Source organism: Phocoena sinus, chromosome 20 (genome assembly GCF_008692025.1).
Source record: "Phocoena sinus isolate mPhoSin1 chromosome 20, mPhoSin1.pri, whole genome shotgun sequence".
Classification (NCBI taxonomy): Eukaryota; Metazoa; Chordata; class Mammalia; order Artiodactyla; family Phocoenidae; genus Phocoena; species Phocoena sinus.
The window spans coordinates 35,972,711-35,992,095 of NC_045782.1; the positions used below are offsets into that span (position 1 = coordinate 35,972,711).

Here is a 19,385-nt window from a genome sequence, read left to right on the forward strand (position 1 = left end):
AATTCAAAAAGAGACACGTACCACAGTGTTCATCGCAGTACTATTTACAATAGCCAGGACATGAAAGCAACCTAAATGTCCATCAACAGACGAATGGATAAAGAAGATGTGGCACATATATACAATGAAATATTACTCAGCCATAAAATGAAACAAAATTGAGTTATTTGTAGTGAGGTGGATGGACCTAGAATCTGTCATACAGAGTGAAGTAAGTCAGAAATAGAAAAACAAATACCGTATGCTAACACATATATATGGAATCTAAAAAAAAAAAAAGGTTCTGATGAACGTAGGGGCAGAACAGGAATAAAGACGTCGATGTAGAGAATGGACTTGAGGACATGGGGAGGGGGAAGGGTAAGCTGGGACGAAGTGAGAGAGTGGCATGGACATATATACACTACCAACTGTAAAATAGATAGCTAGTGAGAAGCAGCTGCATGGCACAGGGAGATCAGTTCGGTGCTTTGTGACCACCTAGAGGGGTGGGATAGGGAGGGTGGGAGGGAAATGCAAGAGGGAGGGGATATGGGGATATATGTATACAAATAGCTGATTCACTTCGTTATACATCAGAAACTAACACAACATTGTAAAGCAGTTATACTCCAATAAAGATGTTTAAAAAAATAATGCTGCTATGAACATTTGTGTACAAGTTTTTGTTTGAACACCTGTTTTCATTTCTCTTGGGTAATATCTAGTAGTGGAATTGCTGGGTCATATGGTAACTCTCTGTTCAGCCTTTTGAGGAACTGCCAGACATTTACAAAATGGCGGCACCATTTTATATTCCCACTGGCAATGTATGAGGGTCGTAATTTCTCTTGATCTTTGACAGCCCATGTTATTGTCCATCTTCTTAACTGTAGCCATCCTAGTGGATGTAAAGTGGTACCTCATTGTGGTTCATTTTCCTGGTATCAACTGATGTTGAGCATCTTTTCATTTGTTTATTGGTCATTTGTATATCTTTTTTGGATAAATGTCTATTTAGATCCTCTGCTTGTTTTAAGATTGGGTTGTTTGTCTTTTTATTATTGAGTTGTAAGAGCTTTTTATACTTCTGCATATGTCTCCTATCAGATATATGATTTGCAAAATTTTTCTCACTTTCTTGATAGCACCCTTTGAACTACAATAGTTTTTCATTTTTTTAAAGTCTTTATTGAATTTGTTACAATAATGCTTCTGTTTTATGTTTTGGTGTTTTGGCTGTGAGGCATATGGGATTTTAGCTCCCCGAGTAGGGATCGAATCTGTACCACCTGCATTGGAAGGTGAAGTCTTAACCACAGGACCACCAGAGAAGTCCCCAATAGTTTTTCATTTTTGATGTCCAATTTTTTCTTTTGTTGCTTGTTCTTTTGGCATCATATCTAAGAAACTATTATCTAATCCAAGGTCACAAGGATTTATGCCTATTTTCTTCTAATAGTTTTAGCTTTTACTTTTTATTAACTCAAAATGTGATCCATTTTGAGTTAATTTTTGTATATTTTGTGAGGTAGGTGTCCAACTTCATTTTTTTGCATGTGGATATTCAGTTGTTCCAGCACCATTTGTTGAAAAACTATTCTTTTCCATTGAATTGTCTTCGCATCCTTATCAAAAATTTATTGACTGTAAATGTGAGGTTACTTCTAAATTCCCAGTTCTTTTCCTTTGACCTGTGTGTTTGTTTTTATGCCAGTATTGTATTGTCTTGATTACTGTTGCTTTGTAGTAAGTTTTGAAATCAGAAAATGTGAATCCTCCAAATTTGTTCTTCTTTTTCAAAATTGTTTTGGATATTCTGGGTCTCTTGGATTTCTAAATGAATCATAGGATTAGCTTGTCAATTTGTGAAAAAAAGCCAGCTGAGATTTTTATAGCGATTGCATTGAATCTTTAGATTAATATGGAAATATTCCCATATTAATAGCAGTAAGTCTCATATATGAACATGAGATTCTTCCCATTTATTTAGGCCTTTAATTTCTTTCAATAATATTTTGTAGTTTTCAGAGTTTAAGTTTTATACTTCTCTTGCTAAATTTATTCCTAAGTATTTAATTCTGTTTTATGTTATCTTAAATGGAAGTTTCCTAATTTAATTTTCATTTTTTCATTACTACTATATAGAAATACAACTGATTTTAAAAAATATTTATTTATTGGCTGCACTGGGTCTTCATTGCAGCACGCGGGCTTCTCTAGTTGTGGCATGCGGGCTCCAGAGTGCGCAGGCTCTCTAGGTGTGGCTCGCAGGCTTAGTTGCCCTGCGGCATGTGGATCTTAGTTCCCCAACCAGGGATCGAACCCGCGTCCCCTGCATTGGAAGGTGGATTCTTAACCACTGGACCACCAGGGAAGTCCCATTACAACTGATTTTTGTGTATTAATCTTGTATCCTGCAAACTTATTGAACTCATTTATTAGACCTAATAGTTTTTCAATGGATTCCTTAGGGTTTTCTTTATACAAGATTATGTCATTTGCAAGTAGAGATAGTTTTACCTCTTCCTTTCTAATTTAGACTCTTTTAATTTCATTTCTTGCATAATTGCCCTGGCCAGCACCAGTACAATGTTAAGTATAAGTGGTGAGAGGAGGCAGCTTGTCTTGCTGCTGATCTTAGAAGCAGGGAGGAAGCATTCAGTCTTTCACTTGTTGACCTAAAACAATCAAGCAACCAGTTTTTTTTTTTTTTTTTAAGCAACCAGTTTTTTTACCAGCAAAATGGGTTTATTTGGGAACAGCAAAGACTTGCAATTCAGGACGTGCAATCTATGGTGATCCACAGGCAAATCCAGAGAACAGAAGAGAGGAACTTTCTTTTATAGAGGAGAAGAAGGAGTTGGGAGGGGCTATTATAAACCAAGAGTCCACTGGAGAAAACTGGGAGTTCAAAGTGTAATGGCTTTTCATTGGCTGAGTTGTGTAACAGTCTCTCATTGGCTGGGCTCTTGCAGGGCAAGGAGAAATTTTTCCTTCCTCCTTCTGGGTAGTAAAGTATCAACATTCTTCCTGTTGGAGTTACAAAGGTACATCCCTTCCTGTTGGGTCTGCAATTGACATGGGTAGGGCGTGAGCGCTCCCTCTTCTGGTATCCTGACTTACTTAAAATGAGGGTTCTATTTATTACTTTTTACACACCATTGTGATGTTAGTGGGTTTTTTGTAGATGGTCTTTATGAGACTGAGGAAATTTCCTTCTATTCCTAGTTTGTTGAGTGCTTTTTTATCATGAAGTGCTGTTGAATTTTGTCGAATGCTTTTTCTGCATCTATTGAGATGATCACGTGGTCTTTGTCCTTTATCCTATTAACATGGTATATTACATTAATTGATAGCATTTATTTTTTACCTTTTAATTAAACTTCTCATTTTTTCATTCTTTAGCCTTTAGAGGAACTTGGAGGAACCTATTAAATGACATATGCAATAAATGTGATGCAGGTCTTGGAAGTTGATGGTGGTCCTCAGTGAATTTTTTACTTCTAGAACTTCATCAAAAGTACATCTTATACCCCATCAAAAGTTCTGGTAATGGCTATCTAGGATTTTTTTGTTTGGTGTTGTTGAGTGGTGTGAATGTAAAACAAAATTTTAAGTATGCTTATGTAACCCAACTGTATACATTCATAACATTATCTTGATAGTATATATAATACAGTTTCATATTTTTGGAAGTGGAAGTTTTTAACCATGTTATTTATATGCTTTTTAGGGATTATAATTATTTTTTGCATAATAAAGCGTATAGCTAGCATTTCTGGCAATTATAATCATTATCAGTTTATTTTGTCTTTGAAAATTTGTAAATGCCCCCCCAATTTCTTTTAACATAACATCATTTGTTCCATATTATATATTTCTATCATGTATAGAAATAATATATAATTATGCTCACATAATTGCAGTTTCCTTCTCTTGGACACATTTTTTCTTCTCCATGTGGGTTCCTTCAATTGGTTGCATTGTCATTTTCATTAATGATGCATCTGCTAATTAATTTTTCTTCTTTGACTGCCTGCCCTTTTTGTTCTTGATTTTGCAGTTCAGCTCTAGTTTAAATTTCAGTTCTATTTACTGGTATTTCTCTCTAGCTTCTATTGGCTTGTGACTTGTTTGTAATGTTTACATGTTTATGAAACTGACAGTCCACCCTCTGCCATCGGTGATAATTAATATTTGAATGTTTCTTTAAGATGGTTTAGAAAATAGTTATTTCTTATGGTTAATATATGCATTAGCTTTCTAAATTCATAGCAAGGTCTTGGATTATCAGAAAATGTCATTTACAGGCATATATAAAGTTTTATTTATTTTTTATTCTGGTGAAATATATGTAGCATAAAATTTACCATTTTAACCACTATTAAGTGTACAGTTCTGTGGCATTAATTACATTCCCCTCGTTCTACAACTTTAAAGTTTTTAAAGAGAAAATAATACCTGTTTCTTAGTCCTTCAGATTTTCCTCCTTCTCCCTTAGTACTTTTTCTTTTCCATTGATCAACTTTCCTTTTCTTTTAGATACTGAGGAGTTCCTGGGAGAAGTTTTGCGGAATGAGAACCTTAGTGCTGGTGCAAGGGACAACAGAGACCATATTCTACGGGGCTTGCAGCAAATCAAAGCTAGGTTTGTATAAACCGGTTCCATTATTCTTCTTCATAAGCTTTGAAACAATTTATAATCAGTAAAATCTACTTTAATTGTATATAAATTAGCAAAGTAAGACGCACCTATCATAGTTCTTTATACTTGGTAGAGGCTTAATAAATGTGTACTGAATTGCACTGGAGGTAGGCAGGCATATTTAGGGTAGTTTACCAAAATGGAAATACTTTGATAATTATGTATGTTAAAAAAATTATTCTGCTTTCTGCTTTGGATTGTTATGTTAGTCTTTATTGAACACTTTTGCAAAATGTGTGAAAAGCTAAATATTTGTGCTTGTCCAAATTACTGAAAGGGAAGATGTTAAGCAGTATGAGGTAATTTTCGTTAGGATTTTTGGTCTTGCTTTTATATCCACATGTCCTTTCCTAATAGAAAACTTAAACTGGACGTATCCAGTTGATTCTCTGAGCATAGTAGAATGTCTTAGTCTCAGACTGATTGGAATATCATGCTCATTAAGTTTTTGGTTTTTTTAAATTAAAAGCCCTGACCTAATTTGTACCTTTTAGAATGTGAGCACCTGACAGATGCATACACTTGCTTGATGGTGGAAGAAATAAAAATTTTCCTTTACAATATATTTCCCGACCACCTCTTGCTTGAAATGTGGTAATTGAACGAGAGTTGGGGATAAGAGAGTGTTACTTTACGTGTTTTCCAACTTGGAGGCAATGTGATTCAGAATGTTTGAAATGAGTACTTTTAGTAAAGGGAGAGCAACTGCAGGGATATGCCTGGGATTTATTTTTTTGTTTGTTTTTTTGGCTGCACCGTGTGGGATTTTAGTTCCGCACGTTGGGAGCACGGTGGTTTTTTTTGTTGTTGTTGTTTTGACTGTGTTGGGTCTTAGTTGCCGTACGTGGGCTTTCTCTAGCTGCAGTGAGCAGTGGCTGCTCTTTGTTGTGGTACGCGGGCTTCCCATTGAGGTGGCCTCTCCTGTTGTGGAGCAGGGGCTCCAGGCACATGGGCTTCAGTAGTTGTGGCATGTGGGCTTCAGTAGTTGTGGCTCACGGGCTCTAGAGTGCAGGCTCAGTAGTTGTGGCACACAGGCTTAGTTGCTCCACGGCATGTGGGATCTTCCCGGACCAGGGATCGAACCTGTGTCCCCTGCATGGGCAGGCAGATTCTTTATCCCCTGCGCCACCAGGGAAGCCCGGGACACGGAGTCTTAACCACTGGAGCACCAGGAAAGTCCTTATACCTGGAATTTAATTTGTGTGGCTGACCAATCTTAGCATCTACTTTAGAAGCCTCATTGAAACTCCTTAGAAGCAAGCAAGGAGTTTTATCCTTCCAAAGGGCACAGCCAGAGTATATTCCTTCCAGGAATGTGAGAGAACCTCACAAGATGCCCTGCTGGATCTTAATCGATCTTTCCTGCTGGCTAATTAAACGTCACTTTTACTCAGCAACTGGGGACTGTGTAATTATCATTCTGGGTTGCCCTGAATAATTGAAACAAACAGAATGCAAAAGATGGGAGCTTTTTGCAAAATGAGAATATCTATAATTTATGGTAGGCTGGAAGAGTGTTTAAAACAAACTTCCCCATAATGTTACTTTATTAGTAGATAAGTTTAGGCTTAGTTGTGTACCTGAAGGCTCAGTTAGTAACTTATAGAATTTTTAATTTTTTTAATACAAAGTTGACCTTTGTATTTTAGGATTATTATAAGGATGGCACGAAGAACAAAGGTAGAATTATTTTAAACTGTATTATAGGGTGAGGGTTGGCCATAATATAATTGTGTATGTTGTATTAATGGTATAAATGGTGATACCTTTTAATGGTATTAATGGTATAAATCTGTGATAAGGAATGTAAAAACAATTTTACTGCATCTGTAGAGACAAATATACAATGAGTAGGAATTCTCCTTTCCCATATTTGTACCACAGGACTTGGAAAGGACTAAATTTCAATCTGAAATTGATAATAAAAGGTGATTTTGTGGTGACTCACTGTTATCACTTACATATTACTTCTTAGTCCTCTTTTTAAGTGCATACACACACTCATACACACATACCCATGCTCGCACACGTAGAAGCTGTATTTGTTATGAGGTAGAGAGGGTTCCTTGTTCTCAAAGGACTTGCTGTGTGGTTTGTGGGATAGACATTCAGGAAATAATCAGCAGGAGTTTTAGGAAACATCTGCATTGTTGATGGGAGCTTTCTGTTCATTGATTTGTTGCAAGAAAGATGACACTTTATTTAGAATTTCATAATTATCAGATCAGGAGGAAATGAGGAGCCAGAAATTAGATACTGTACAAGAAAATGAGACTTTCCTTTGGCAAGCTGTTTGAAATTGTCTTACATTTGCCCGTTCAATCATCATCCCGTTAATGTAACCCTTGTCTTACTGAATCCTCTTTTTCAGCCACCTTGCATCTATAGCCCCATGTATGGCTGGTTGATGTTATGCCTGTATTGAAACCAGCTGGTTTGAAAGCACTGAAAGCTGGTACAATGCCAGCCACATTTACTTTTTTGTGTGGAAGTTGTATCTCTCCCAGAGGCTGGGTGTGAAAAGAAATTTGGAAGTCATCAAACTTGAGAGTTTAAAAAAAAAAAAAAACAAACAAAAAAAAAAAACTTGAGAGTTAAATGTATATGGCAAGTTGCCAAGTAACATCAAAAGAATTAAAGTCACTTAAAAAGTTTTATCTTTAGTCATATTAAAGCAATAAAATTTTAGGGGTTTGGTAAATTTGTGGGGGAGGGTAGGAACCTGTATAAAACTATTGATTTGGCACATTACGGCTTATTTGGAAGGTGGGTAAGAAATCTAGCAGGATAATCTCGGAAAGACACTAGATAAATGTAAATACCATACATACATATATTCCTCCCCCAACTTTCCACTCTATCTTTGTTGTGTCCTCGCTTTAATTCCTTTAATTCTTTCCTCAATACTGTGCTGCTTGAGAATGAAAAGGGTTGAGAGAAGTGAAAATAGCACTGGCTCTGATTTTTGGTAAATTCTAGGGGCTTGGCCCTAATTTTTATGGTGGCTCAGAATCCAGTGCTGTTTGCATGGCTGTGGACTCACTGTAAATCAAAGCATCTGACTCCATCACAGTTGTTATGTGCCATTTGCCACCCTTCTGTTGCCTAGAGTGACCGACCCCAGGAAATGACAGTTGTGTCGAGTCATGGATGTCCAAGTGCTCATCTGTTTTTCAGTACAGGTAGTTTCACTATTCTCTGTCCTCCCAGACTTAAAATCATATCTGTAGTTCTATCTTTATAGGTTTTTTCTGGGGGGGGGGCTTAAAAGTGTTACCAATGAAGGGTAATGTTTTTCATGTAAGACAAAATAAAAAAAGGATAACGATTTCTGTAAGTCCAAGGAAATGAAGTCCTGTTGTGGTATTTGATGTCCTGAGCTGCGATGTTCATTGCTCTTCTTCACACTGCCTCCTCATTTAAACCTTCTCCCTAAAACTAACGGCTTTCACTTTCTGAGTCCAAGTTTTCACTGAGCTCTTTAGAGAATGATTAGGATGAAAGCCAGGCAGAGGCTCCTGCTGTTTTATTATGGTGGTCACTGCAGTACCAGCGCCAGCTGTGAGACACCTGGAATGAAGCAGACTTGATCTACACTCAGACGTTTGATGGCATTCTTATGCATTTGCAGAAACAGTTGAGCATTTCTTAAGTTTGATTCAGGGGAGGCCATCTGACAGCAAGAATACATTGAGAGTCAGGGGAGGGATGAAGAAAATAGAATATTTTTATTACGGAGGTAGGAATAAATTCTCTCTTGATGGCTCGTTTTGGAACAGCTAGTCATTTATGCTCGCTGTTGGAAGTGAAGGCCAGAGCCAATGGAAACAAACTGGGAGTATTGTTTCCTTTTGTGAAATTTAAAGGAGTTCCCAAAAGAGACAGGTAGATTAGTAGCATATTGAAATGGAAAGAAATAAAGAAATAACTATGTAACAGGATTAGAGCACAAAACCCACAAAACCAGGACTTTTTAAGTACAGACTGAAAGAATATCTCGAACATGTCTCATTGTGGGTGGTTAGCATATAACTCTGCATGAAACATGATACATTGGTAAAAATATCATAAAAATAATTCCAGTTCTCTTTGGGAATTTCAAGTTTTTCTTGTCAGCTTAACATGGATTTAGCTTTAAAACAGGATTTAGTTTAAGAATATATTGTTCTTGTGTCTTTGTATTGTAGGAAGAAAGACAAGGAGTTAGTCCAATATAACTCTTGGGAGCAAGATTTTCCAAGGGGTAGACTAAATATCATTACCATTAATTATACAGAGAGTGTTACTTTTCCCAAGTGCTTGTTACTGAGCTAAAAAGCCCCAAACAAAAAACATTCAGATGAAGTGTGCTTATCAAGAGAAGAAATGTGGAATGTGTTGTTGGTACATCTGTGTTACAAGTTTAAATATTTGCTTATAACATCTCTTTCTGTTGTTCATTTTGCTACACTGGAGTTTCAGAGCCAACACAGAAAAAAAAAAGAGTAGTAGGTACTTGTGCAATCCATCTGAGTTTAAAGAGCTTTGAAAAGGCTCAGAAGTCATAGCAATAATTTGACCACATCTTGAAGGTTAAAAATTCATTTCTTCCTTTTTCAGTCCTATCCCTGCCTCTCATCCTTAACCAAGAAAGAAAAACAAAAACCCGAAATAACTTCAGGGCTTTAAACTGATCAATTATATGCCAAATTCCTGTACTAGTTTTCTGTTAATTAGTGAGTACATGTTGAGATTTCACAATCGTATTAAAGATTTTTGGAGATATACTTACTGGGGGTAGTGAGGGGTTATATTTGTTGCTCTTTTAGTCTGAAATGCTCTACAGGAGAGACTGATATAATAATACCTGCTGTTGGTCTCTTGGCTTAACCTGGAAAGGAAGATCATTGTATTATATGTTCTTTCATAGCAAGTCTCCTGTACTTTCAAAGCATCCTTGAAATGTGTAACTCTCCTTTTAATTTTATGATGATGATTATTTTGTTTATTCTTTCACTTATGCAGGTATCTTGGATTTGGTACCAGCTTTAAGATTAAATTGATCCACTTTTGTTTTCTTCTACACTGGGCTATTATGGTGGTATTAGTGGGCAGAAGCCTCTCCCTTTGGTCATCCCATAAAATAAATATTTTATATATAAGTAACTGTGATATATAATTTTTTAGTAAGTGGGTTTTTCTTTAAAAAAAAAAAAGCTTGTTTCTTTCAAACCTTTTTATTAAAAATTCCCAGTACTGGGCTTCTCTGGTGGCGCAGTGGTTGAGAGTCCGCCTGCTGATGCAGGGGACGCGGGTTCGTGCCCCGGTCTGGGAAGATCCCACGTGCCGCGGAGTAGCTGGGCCCGTGAGCCATGGCCGCTGGGCCTGCGCGTCCGGAGCCTGTGCTCTGCAGCGGGAGAGGCCACGGCAGTGAGAGGCCACGTACCGCAAAAAAAAAAAAAAAAAAAAAAATCCCAGTACTGTACTTATTAAACAGAATAAAATGTTCTATCTAGAGTGAAAGGAATTTTGAAATGAGACCTGGGAGGCAGGCAGATAACTGAGCTTACACCCTTCAGGTTGGACTGACCCATTAGAATAATAAGCTGAGCACTACTCTTTAGCCATATAGTTAGGTTGCTGAAATTTGCTTTACTCCTGATAGAATTATAGCCATCATTAACACTTGGGCACATTTCTATTATCTACTCAAAATGGATTTGTCTTGGAAGGTCTCAGAAAATCCTCGGTGTCAATTTTTTAATACTAGAAGATTTTCTATCTGTCTGTAAATGGGGGCTCTTAATTCATACATTGTGTGAAAAGATCATTTATATGAAATTATTGTCTTCATTTTACCACTGTTTACTTTGGCCTTGATTTTAAGTCTCATTTGATCTGGAGCTAGTCTTTTGTCCCAGTGCTGTATTATTTTCTCTGCTTATAGAAAGCCACTGGAAAACAATGCCTCTCTGTATTCATCTTATTTGTGGATCTCCAGAAACTTGTGGCGTGAGGCCTTCCTGGTTGTGATTTTCTCTTATTTGCTCGTTTTCTCTTATTGCTGTTATAGATCCACTCTGTATCCACTTCCTGTGTTACACTGAAACTGGAGCAAAGGGAAGAGAAACGCAAGAGCACTGGGTCAGCTGTCAGGAGCCAAACTCTTTGTTCTGTTTTTTCTATAACATTGATGATTCAATTGAAGATTCTCCTAACCATGATCTTGTGTTTTCTTTTCAAGTTGCCTCCCCCAAAATATTGTTTGGAATTATTTTTTTTCCAAATGTTACAAAAATGCAAACATTACCAACCAAACCTTGAAACCTCTAATTGATTCCTTTTATGGTATCACTATGATTTTTCTTTTTTTTTTTAAATTTGCAAAATGATGCAGGAAATTTCATTTCCTTGGGATTTAATTTTATTTCATGATTCTGTTGCAAATGAGTTGGGCCTAAAGTGGGTTTTTATAACCACACCATGTGAATCATTTCTTCTCTGGAAGCCAGATCTTCTCTCCCACTGTGTAGCCTCATCTAGTCTCCCTGAAGTGCAGCGCTAGCAGGGTTGATAATGAAATGCGGTCCTTCTTATTACGCTCAGCAAAGGGCTCAGAGAAGATGGGGAAAAAATCAATCCCACAGGAACTTCTTGAGTGCTAGATATCCATATTCAACCCCCATGCATTTAAAATGGAAATGAGATATCTTAGGGTTTTCGTTTTTGATTTACACAAGATGTCACTGCCTCCTTGGCAATGGGAATATTTTACAGACCAACTGCTGACCTGTTTGGGAAGATCTCAGCCTGTCGCCCCAGGTCCAATGTAGTTTCTTCATATTTCTTTCGAAACTCTCAGCAGTGCTTTGCAGCAGCTTTGATTCTTCAGGCTTCAAAGGATGCCCCTTCCAGGGCCAATCTTCCAAAAGAAAAAAAATCAGTGTAGGGGAATAAGCAGCTCATAAAGGAAGGGGCAGCTATCCCTGTGGCAGCTCTTACTGTAGTTAATTAATAGGGAGTTTACAAGCCAGTAATACTACGGCTTTGCAAAGCCAAGAAAATTCCAATTTGATGCTAGTGCTTTGTTATGAAATTCGCACTTGGAGTGACTCAGTCTTCAATAATCCAGCCTCAAATGGTTTTATCATGGATACAGTGTGGCTTATATAAGATGCATTATCATTAAATGCTCAAACTCAAGATCTCGCCTGAGTTTGTGAGCCTTGTTGAGTTCTCATTATAATTTACAGAAAACTTTATGCCCACATAAAGTTGGATAATCTCCAATAAGCTATTTCTCTAAGTTATATTAGTTAGTGTCTCTCATTTGTGAATTCTGCCATAACCACAATGTCCATTTTACAATTTGGTAATCAAGGTTTTATACCATGTCAACCAAGTGCCTTTGTTCTTTTGTTGATGAGAGAACTGAGATACGAGAAATTACTCAAAGTAGGAGAATTAATAAAAGATTGGGATTTAGAATGTAGAATTTCTAATTGGTTGCATAGTTTACTTAGCCAAGCCATTACAAAAAAAAAAAAAAAAAAGGAATTGGCATCTTTCAAAAGCTTATTGGTTTAAAGGAACTATAAATAAATATTGAAATTTAGTTAATTATATACACATTCTAGAGTGTAGCAATGTCTGCAGTTTATTTCGGAATGCATCAAAAACAAGATGGATGGCGATAGATGAATGGATAAAGAAGATGTGGCACTTATATACAGTGGAATGTTCTTCAGCCATAAAAAGAAACGAAATTGAGTTATTTGTAGCGAGGTGGATGGACCTAGAGTCTGTCATACAGAGTGAAGTAAGTCAGAAAGAGAAAAACAAATACTGTATGCTAACACATATATATGGAATCTAAAAAAAAAAAAAGGTTCTGAAGAACCTAGAGGCAGGACAGGAATAAAGACACAGATGTAGAGAATGGACTTGAGGACACGGGGAGGGGGAAGGGTAAGCTGGGACGAAGTGAGAGAGTGGCATTGACATATATACATTACCAAATGTAAAATAAGTAGCTAGTGGGAAGCAGCTGCATAGCACAGGGAGATCAGCCCAGTGCTTTGTGACCACCTAGCGGGGTGGGATAGGGAGGGTGGGAGGGAGATGCAATAGGGAGGGGATATGGGGATATATGTATATGTATAGTTGATTCACTTTGTTATACAGCAACAACTAACACAACAATGTAAAGCAATTATACTCCAATAAAGATGTTTAAAAATATAAATATAGATATAGATATAAACAACCACAAAAAAGATGGACGGATGGATAAGTGACAAAACAAATATAACAAAATATGAATCATAGAGTATAGGTTGTGGATATACACATATATGGGTGTTCTTTCACCTTTTATGCATATTTGAAACATTTTATAATATGATGTTTCAAAAAACATTATTTGTTTCACTTTGCAGTTCAGAAACCATGGACTTCATTCACCATTGTTTCAGAAAACCATAGACTTCCTCAATTTGGAAATGTAATAAACATGTTTGTGATTTTTTAGGACGATAATTTTCTGAGAATAACTTTATTATTTCTGGATGATAGTAGACTAAGGGATAATCCTCCAGTTTGTTATTTCTGACATTACTAACTTTAAGTTTCTAACTTTTATACTTCTTTAAAACTTCCAGGCCAGCAATTATTGAGAGCTGAAATTCAATTCAAACATTCTGCCCAGGAGATCCTGAAATTTTGATCTTTTTTAAGGAAAGGCAATTTCTGACTTTTCTCATAAATTTGATAAAAGGAAAGCTAATATGAGATTGGTAGTCCAGTAGGAAATGGAACTCAATTTTACATTTTTAAAATCATTTTATGGTATTAAAAATGACAGAGGTTAGAAACAAAGCTCTTATTCTTTTATTGAACTAGAATTGAAAGTGGCAGAAAATCATTTTGGCCCTGGTGCAGTAAATGTTATCACTAAAACATGTTCAGGGGATATTAGGACAGTCTCTCAAGCACCAGAGACAAAAGTTCACAGAACAAGAACTGCTTTTTCTGTCCTTATCTTGAAATTATTAGATGTACAAGAGATGAAGGTATCTTAGCTCTAAGACGACGGGGGATGGAGTATGTGTTGAAAATGATAATGTCTCCATTCTGGAGAGAGGTGAAATGGAGAGAATGTGGTGGGGATGGGTGTCTCAGCAGTGACAGACACGATGGAGGGAGTTCACAGGGACAGGAGGGCCACCACCTGAACCAGCCCCAGTGCTGAGGAATCTGGAACCGGAGAAAATTATACTTGTGCAAAATTGTGAGCTGACGATGAAAATGGTAAGAAAGCAAGCAATGCTATTCGTTAAAAGTACTGTTTGAAGATTTTATTTAACAGGGAGATTAAACTGGAACTGTCAGCAGCTACTTTATTTTGAGAATCTGGTAGGAGAGAAATTTTAAGTCCATTTGGGAAAAACCAATCATTTTTGAGTGTGCAGTGTGATTATTCTTTAAAATTTTGTGTAAATGGAGCAGCTTGGTAGGCATATGTTTGCTGATCCTATAATGATTAAAATTCAGAATAAGTAAGACTTGTGAAATTGAGTTTTCAGGTTCCAGCCAGTGTTCTATACTGCCATATGGCATAACTAGAATTAATTGCCGCTCCCAGTCTCTTTATTCTTTTACTGAATATCTAGGTGCCCTGTTTGAAATAGTAGAGGTTCCGCAAAAGTATTTGATCAGGAGATAGACGTTTGGCACGTTCATGAAAACGGTGTGTGTAGCTAACAGTTGCTTAGAAGAAAAAGCTTTTTGTAAGGTTTTCTACCCTAACCCCCTTTTTTATTAGGAAAAAAAAAAAGGATGGATAAGAGAGTTAGCAAGGAAAAAAAAAGAGGAAAAATTCTTAGGACTTTATAGGTCAGTGCAAATGGAAAAGGTAAAGCAAGAAATCTTTTTTGCTAGAGTCTTAGCTTCTTGATACTCCAGGAGTGGCCTGTGGACCAGCAACATCAGCATCACCTGGAAAGCTGTTAGAAATGTAGAATCTCAGGCTCTACTGAATCAGACCCACTGGATCAGAATCCGCATTTTACTAAGATCCCAAGATCATTTGTATGCACATAAACATTTGAGAAGCACTGCTCTACCACTTACCACTTTTAAGCTCATTTTAAATTCAATTTCTTAAAATTCAGAATACATATTTCTGGAGATTATAACTCCTTAAAGGCATGGATGTTCATTTAAAAAAAAAAGTCTGTAATGGTACTGGTATATGATATGAGCTCAATAACATGAGTTGAATGAATGGGGGAAAACTGTTATAAATATGTTCTCCAGTCCTAGGCTAAGCACTAGAAGAGACCCTCTATATTATGAAAGTTGCTGTTCAGTAGCCAACCCCACATATTCTTTTCCAGAAATAGGGTGCTTTCTTTTTATTGAGCATTAGGGGATACAGAGCCATTTGTAAAGACGGTGTCCATCTCTTCAAACGTCTCATGTGATAACATCTCTCTAACAGTCTATGGTATAAGGTTACAAGGCTGCTGATCATGTATTGGAGTTCTGTTGGAGCATGGGTGCCAGTCATTCCAGCCATGATCCATCGAAAGCCCTCTGCCTTTGGTCATCATCCTTCCTATAAAGCTTTGCACTTCCTTGTCTCCACCATCTCATCTTTCCTGAGGACTTCTCTTCTAATCCTTTCCCCTGTGTTTCCTAGAATCCATGTTCTACTATAATCAAATTCCATGATATCCTCAACCACTTTTCTCCATCCCTGCCCAAGGAAAACGTGGTTCTTCTTCAGGACACTGTTTTGCTTGCAGTCATTTCAAATAGAACTTGCTCATTTTCCAGAAGTGCTGTTGGCATCCTTCAAGCTCCTTGCTGTCAATTCTAGACTTTTACTGTACAATCTTATCCCACACCTCTTCCCTTTTGAGATGTGTCTACATGGCTTTACAATTCTCTGTCATCTTTTGAGTTCAGAGTCTCCCCTCACACTATTTGAGGACTGAGGCTATGACTCACAGTTGTCATCTTCACTCCACTATTACCACTGCCCCCCCCAGAGACCTTCTCTTTCTCAAATTTAGCTTTGGTCTCCTGATTACATCTCTCCATTCATCATATAAATATGCTCAAATCTCTCCTAATATTAAGAAAAACATTACACCCCACACAGTGATTCCCTCTCTAGCTACTGTCCTGTATCTCTTTTTTTACAGACACACTTCTTGAAATGGAAGCCTAGACAAGCCATTTCTGGTTTCTTCTTCTCTGGACACTCTTCAGTCCCCTATAATCTAGTCTTTGCTCCTATCATGTTATTCTTGACAAAGTACCAGTAACTTGCTAATTGCTACATCCAGGTGACGCTGTTCAATCTTCGTCTTATTTGGTCTCTCTGCAGCATGTGACACTATTGATAGCTTCCTTTTCCTCAAAAAGTAAAAACAAACAAGCAAATAAAAACAACAAAAGCAAACAAAATATCTCTCCCTCCATTTGTCCCCATGATAATAGTCTCTCCTGGTTTTCCTTCTTCCTTGCATTTATACTCTGATTTTAGGCTCTGGCTTGAGCTTGTTTTTCTATGCTGCCCCCTTCACTGCTGTCCCTCAGGCTTCCCTCTTTTCTCACCACATTCATTGTAGGCAATTGCATGCATGTCCGTAACTCTACAACTTCCCCTGTACGTGGATGACTCCTAATTCTACAGCTCAACTGCACTTCTCTCTCCAAGGCACCATACAGCATATTGGACAGCTCCTTTTGGGTGTCTTATTGATATCCTAAACTTCACAAAGCTGGGGCAGACCCTGCTGGATGCTTACCCAGCAGCCACCTTCCATTCTTCCTGGACAACAGAACCCCACCAACCCAGGGATGACTCATGATCTGAAAGCCATTCTGCTTTGCCAGTGGTTGGTCTAGGGTTTACATAAGATATAGTTTTGGCCAAAGAAATATAGGGAGAAAACTTCTGATAGCCTCTCACAGGACAGTCTTATGCTTGGGAGACCAAAAAAAACCACAAAACATTGAAATGCAGTAGCCACCTTAAGACATTACTGTGCTCTAAGGTGTTAGAGCAGAAATAAGGGAAGGGCCTAGGTCCTTCATGCCATTGTTGGGCCCCTGCATCAACCGTGGAATCACTTGTCTCCAGACTTTTTGTTTTGAAGGAAAAATGAACTACTTATTTAAGCCTCTGCCAGTGAGGTTTTCTGTTCCTTGTAGCCAGAAGAATCCTAACTGATGGAGTATCCAGAACTGAACTCATTATTTTATATTCTTCTCATCCCTAAAGTCTATTTCTGCTTTCACTAGGTCCTGGCCCCCAAGGCAGAATCCTGGAAGTCATTCCTGCCTCCTCTCTCTTCAATCCCCAAACCATCAACAAGTCTATTGATTCTTCATCCTAAATCTGTCTTCTCCTTTCTATTCCCTTTGTCACTGGCTAAACTTTAGCCCTCATAAAGTCTTACTCAGAGCTCTGCAAAATTCTCTTTTCTGGTTCTCTGCTTCAAGTTTCTGTTCCAGTTTATTCTGCTCTTCCATTCTGTTGAAAGGGCAAACATAAAAAAAGAAGATAATTTAATCATTTATGCTATAGAAGATGTATTGATGTAGAATTATAAGATATACTGTAAGTGAAAAAATTGGTTGTGTATATTTTTTTTTTCAAAAAAATGCCTGAAAACTTATTCCAAAATGTTAATGATAGTAATTTCTGGAAAGTAGAGTTTGAGTGATTTTTAATTTCTCCTTTTTATTTACTTGTATTTTTCAACTCTCCACAGTGAATGTGTATTTAATCCTAAGTCACTGATATCAGAGCCTTTCCTTTTTTAAAAAGAGGCAGGGATTTAAGAGCCAAAGAGTATTTGTTTCCAGGTGGGAAAGGAGTTAGCATTGCAGGGAAAAGAGATGTGGAAGGAGGAAATTAGGCTTTAATTGTAGCCTTGGGTCACTTCTATGCAAATAAACAGCTGTATTTGGAGTGTTTTTACTCTGTGCCTAAGCGCGCACACACACACAAACACACACACACACACACACACACACACACACACGAAAGTAAAATTATTTTTGAGCGATATGAAATACAGCAGTCCTTTGAGTAATTTATGATGATTTTTCTAGAATATCTTTTTCTTTAAATAAAGGAAGGTCATTCTCAAGGTCTTCATTAGATGAGGTATCACTGACTAGGAACAACTTCCATTTCTTAAATATTATCTTTCTGAGCTGCACTGAACTGACACAGGATTATCTACACTCTGTGACTATTTAGTAACATTTGTATTTGTGGGACTAGCTTTCCAAAGTGATGGTGCTTGAGTAAACCATTCACTTCCTCCTTCTCAAAACATCAGTCACCATGATGGATTTTCATGTTGGTCGTGAAGAGAAATAGAATTAACTAAGAGTAGGGTGAGGATTACAAGCCGGAAGCAGTTAATTTACTTAACAAATATGTATTGGGTATTTGTTTAATCTTTGCTGGGCATAATGCCAGGTGATCAAGACAGTGTCACGGAAGATATATCCCTGTTTTTCAAGAAGTTCTTGGACCAGTGAGTGGCCAGACTCATGAACAGAGCCAGCACGGAGCCCACTGCCCACGGGTGTCTTCTCTAGACAGTCTGAAATGTTTGGTTTCAATTTGTTACATACCTGGAGTTTCACCATTTATAGATTTATTTGGGCTCATAGTCCTTTTTTAAAATGTAAATTCACCTGGAGGGTTAAGGGGTTTTTGATTGTACATTCAGGTGCACTAGCCCTATTTAATGATTTCCATCTAACTTTTGGCTTAGATGATTGTGCTGAGGAAATTAAGTCTGTTGAACCTCTGTTATGGGCAATTCACAGTGCTAGGTACACTGAGTGTTATAAAGTTAACAGAGGATCCTTTTCCTCAGAAAGAATGAGGGCGTTAGAGGCTCTTGCCTCTGCAACTGAAGAATAACAGTCACAGCTAACATTCATCACACAGTTATCCTGTGCCAGGCCCAGTGTCAAAGGGCTTTACACACATTATCTCATTTAATCCTCACAGCAGGTGAGAGGTGAATACTATAATAATCCCCATTTTAGCAGATGAGAAAACTGAGGTTCAGAGAGGTAATCAACTTGCTCAAGGTTATACAGCTGTTAGGTTTTGGAATTGGGATTTGAGCCCAGGCAGTATGGTTGTTTGGCCAGCCCTCTTACTGAGGCTCGATTTCTTCATAACAAGTGAATAATGCTACTTCATTCATTCAAAAAATGTTTATTCAGCATCCACTGTGTGCAAAGCATTTTTGTGGTGAATATGACAGTTTCCAGTCCTCCTGGAAATTATTTTTGAGCAGGATAAACTGAGTAATTATACAATACACCCACCTTGTAGGATATATTGTTATTAGGCATAAAAAAGTGCCTAATACAAGGCATGTTACATTGTAGATACCCAAAAAATATTCCCAAGAAATTTACAACCCAATGGGAAAGATATAAAAGTATGCAGAAATAACTACAGTTCAAGACATATTGTGGCTAACACTGTAGAAGAGGTGCCCACAGATTGTACTGTGAGATCCCAGAAAAAGAAATTACTTCTGGTTGGTGGGCTATGAGAAACCTTCATGAATGAGATGGCATCATGTCTTGGCTTTGGGTTTGAAAGGGATGGATTTTTGGTCAGATATATTGCACACAAAAATAGCATGTGCAAAGAAACTGAGGA

At 37.4% G+C, this 19,385-nt stretch overlaps 1 protein-coding gene across 1 annotated transcript in view; it reads left to right on the top strand.

Moving 5' to 3' along the window:
• SKAP1 (src kinase associated phosphoprotein 1) overlaps positions 1-19,385 on the top strand; it is a 275,845-nt gene that overhangs the window by 30,863 nt on the left and 225,597 nt on the right. Inside the window, exon 2 of the mRNA XM_032615797.1 lies at positions 4,525-4,630. Within this exon, the coding sequence (XP_032471688.1) occupies positions 4,525-4,630 (106 nt within the window). The remainder of the gene's footprint in view (positions 1-4,524; positions 4,631-19,385) is intronic.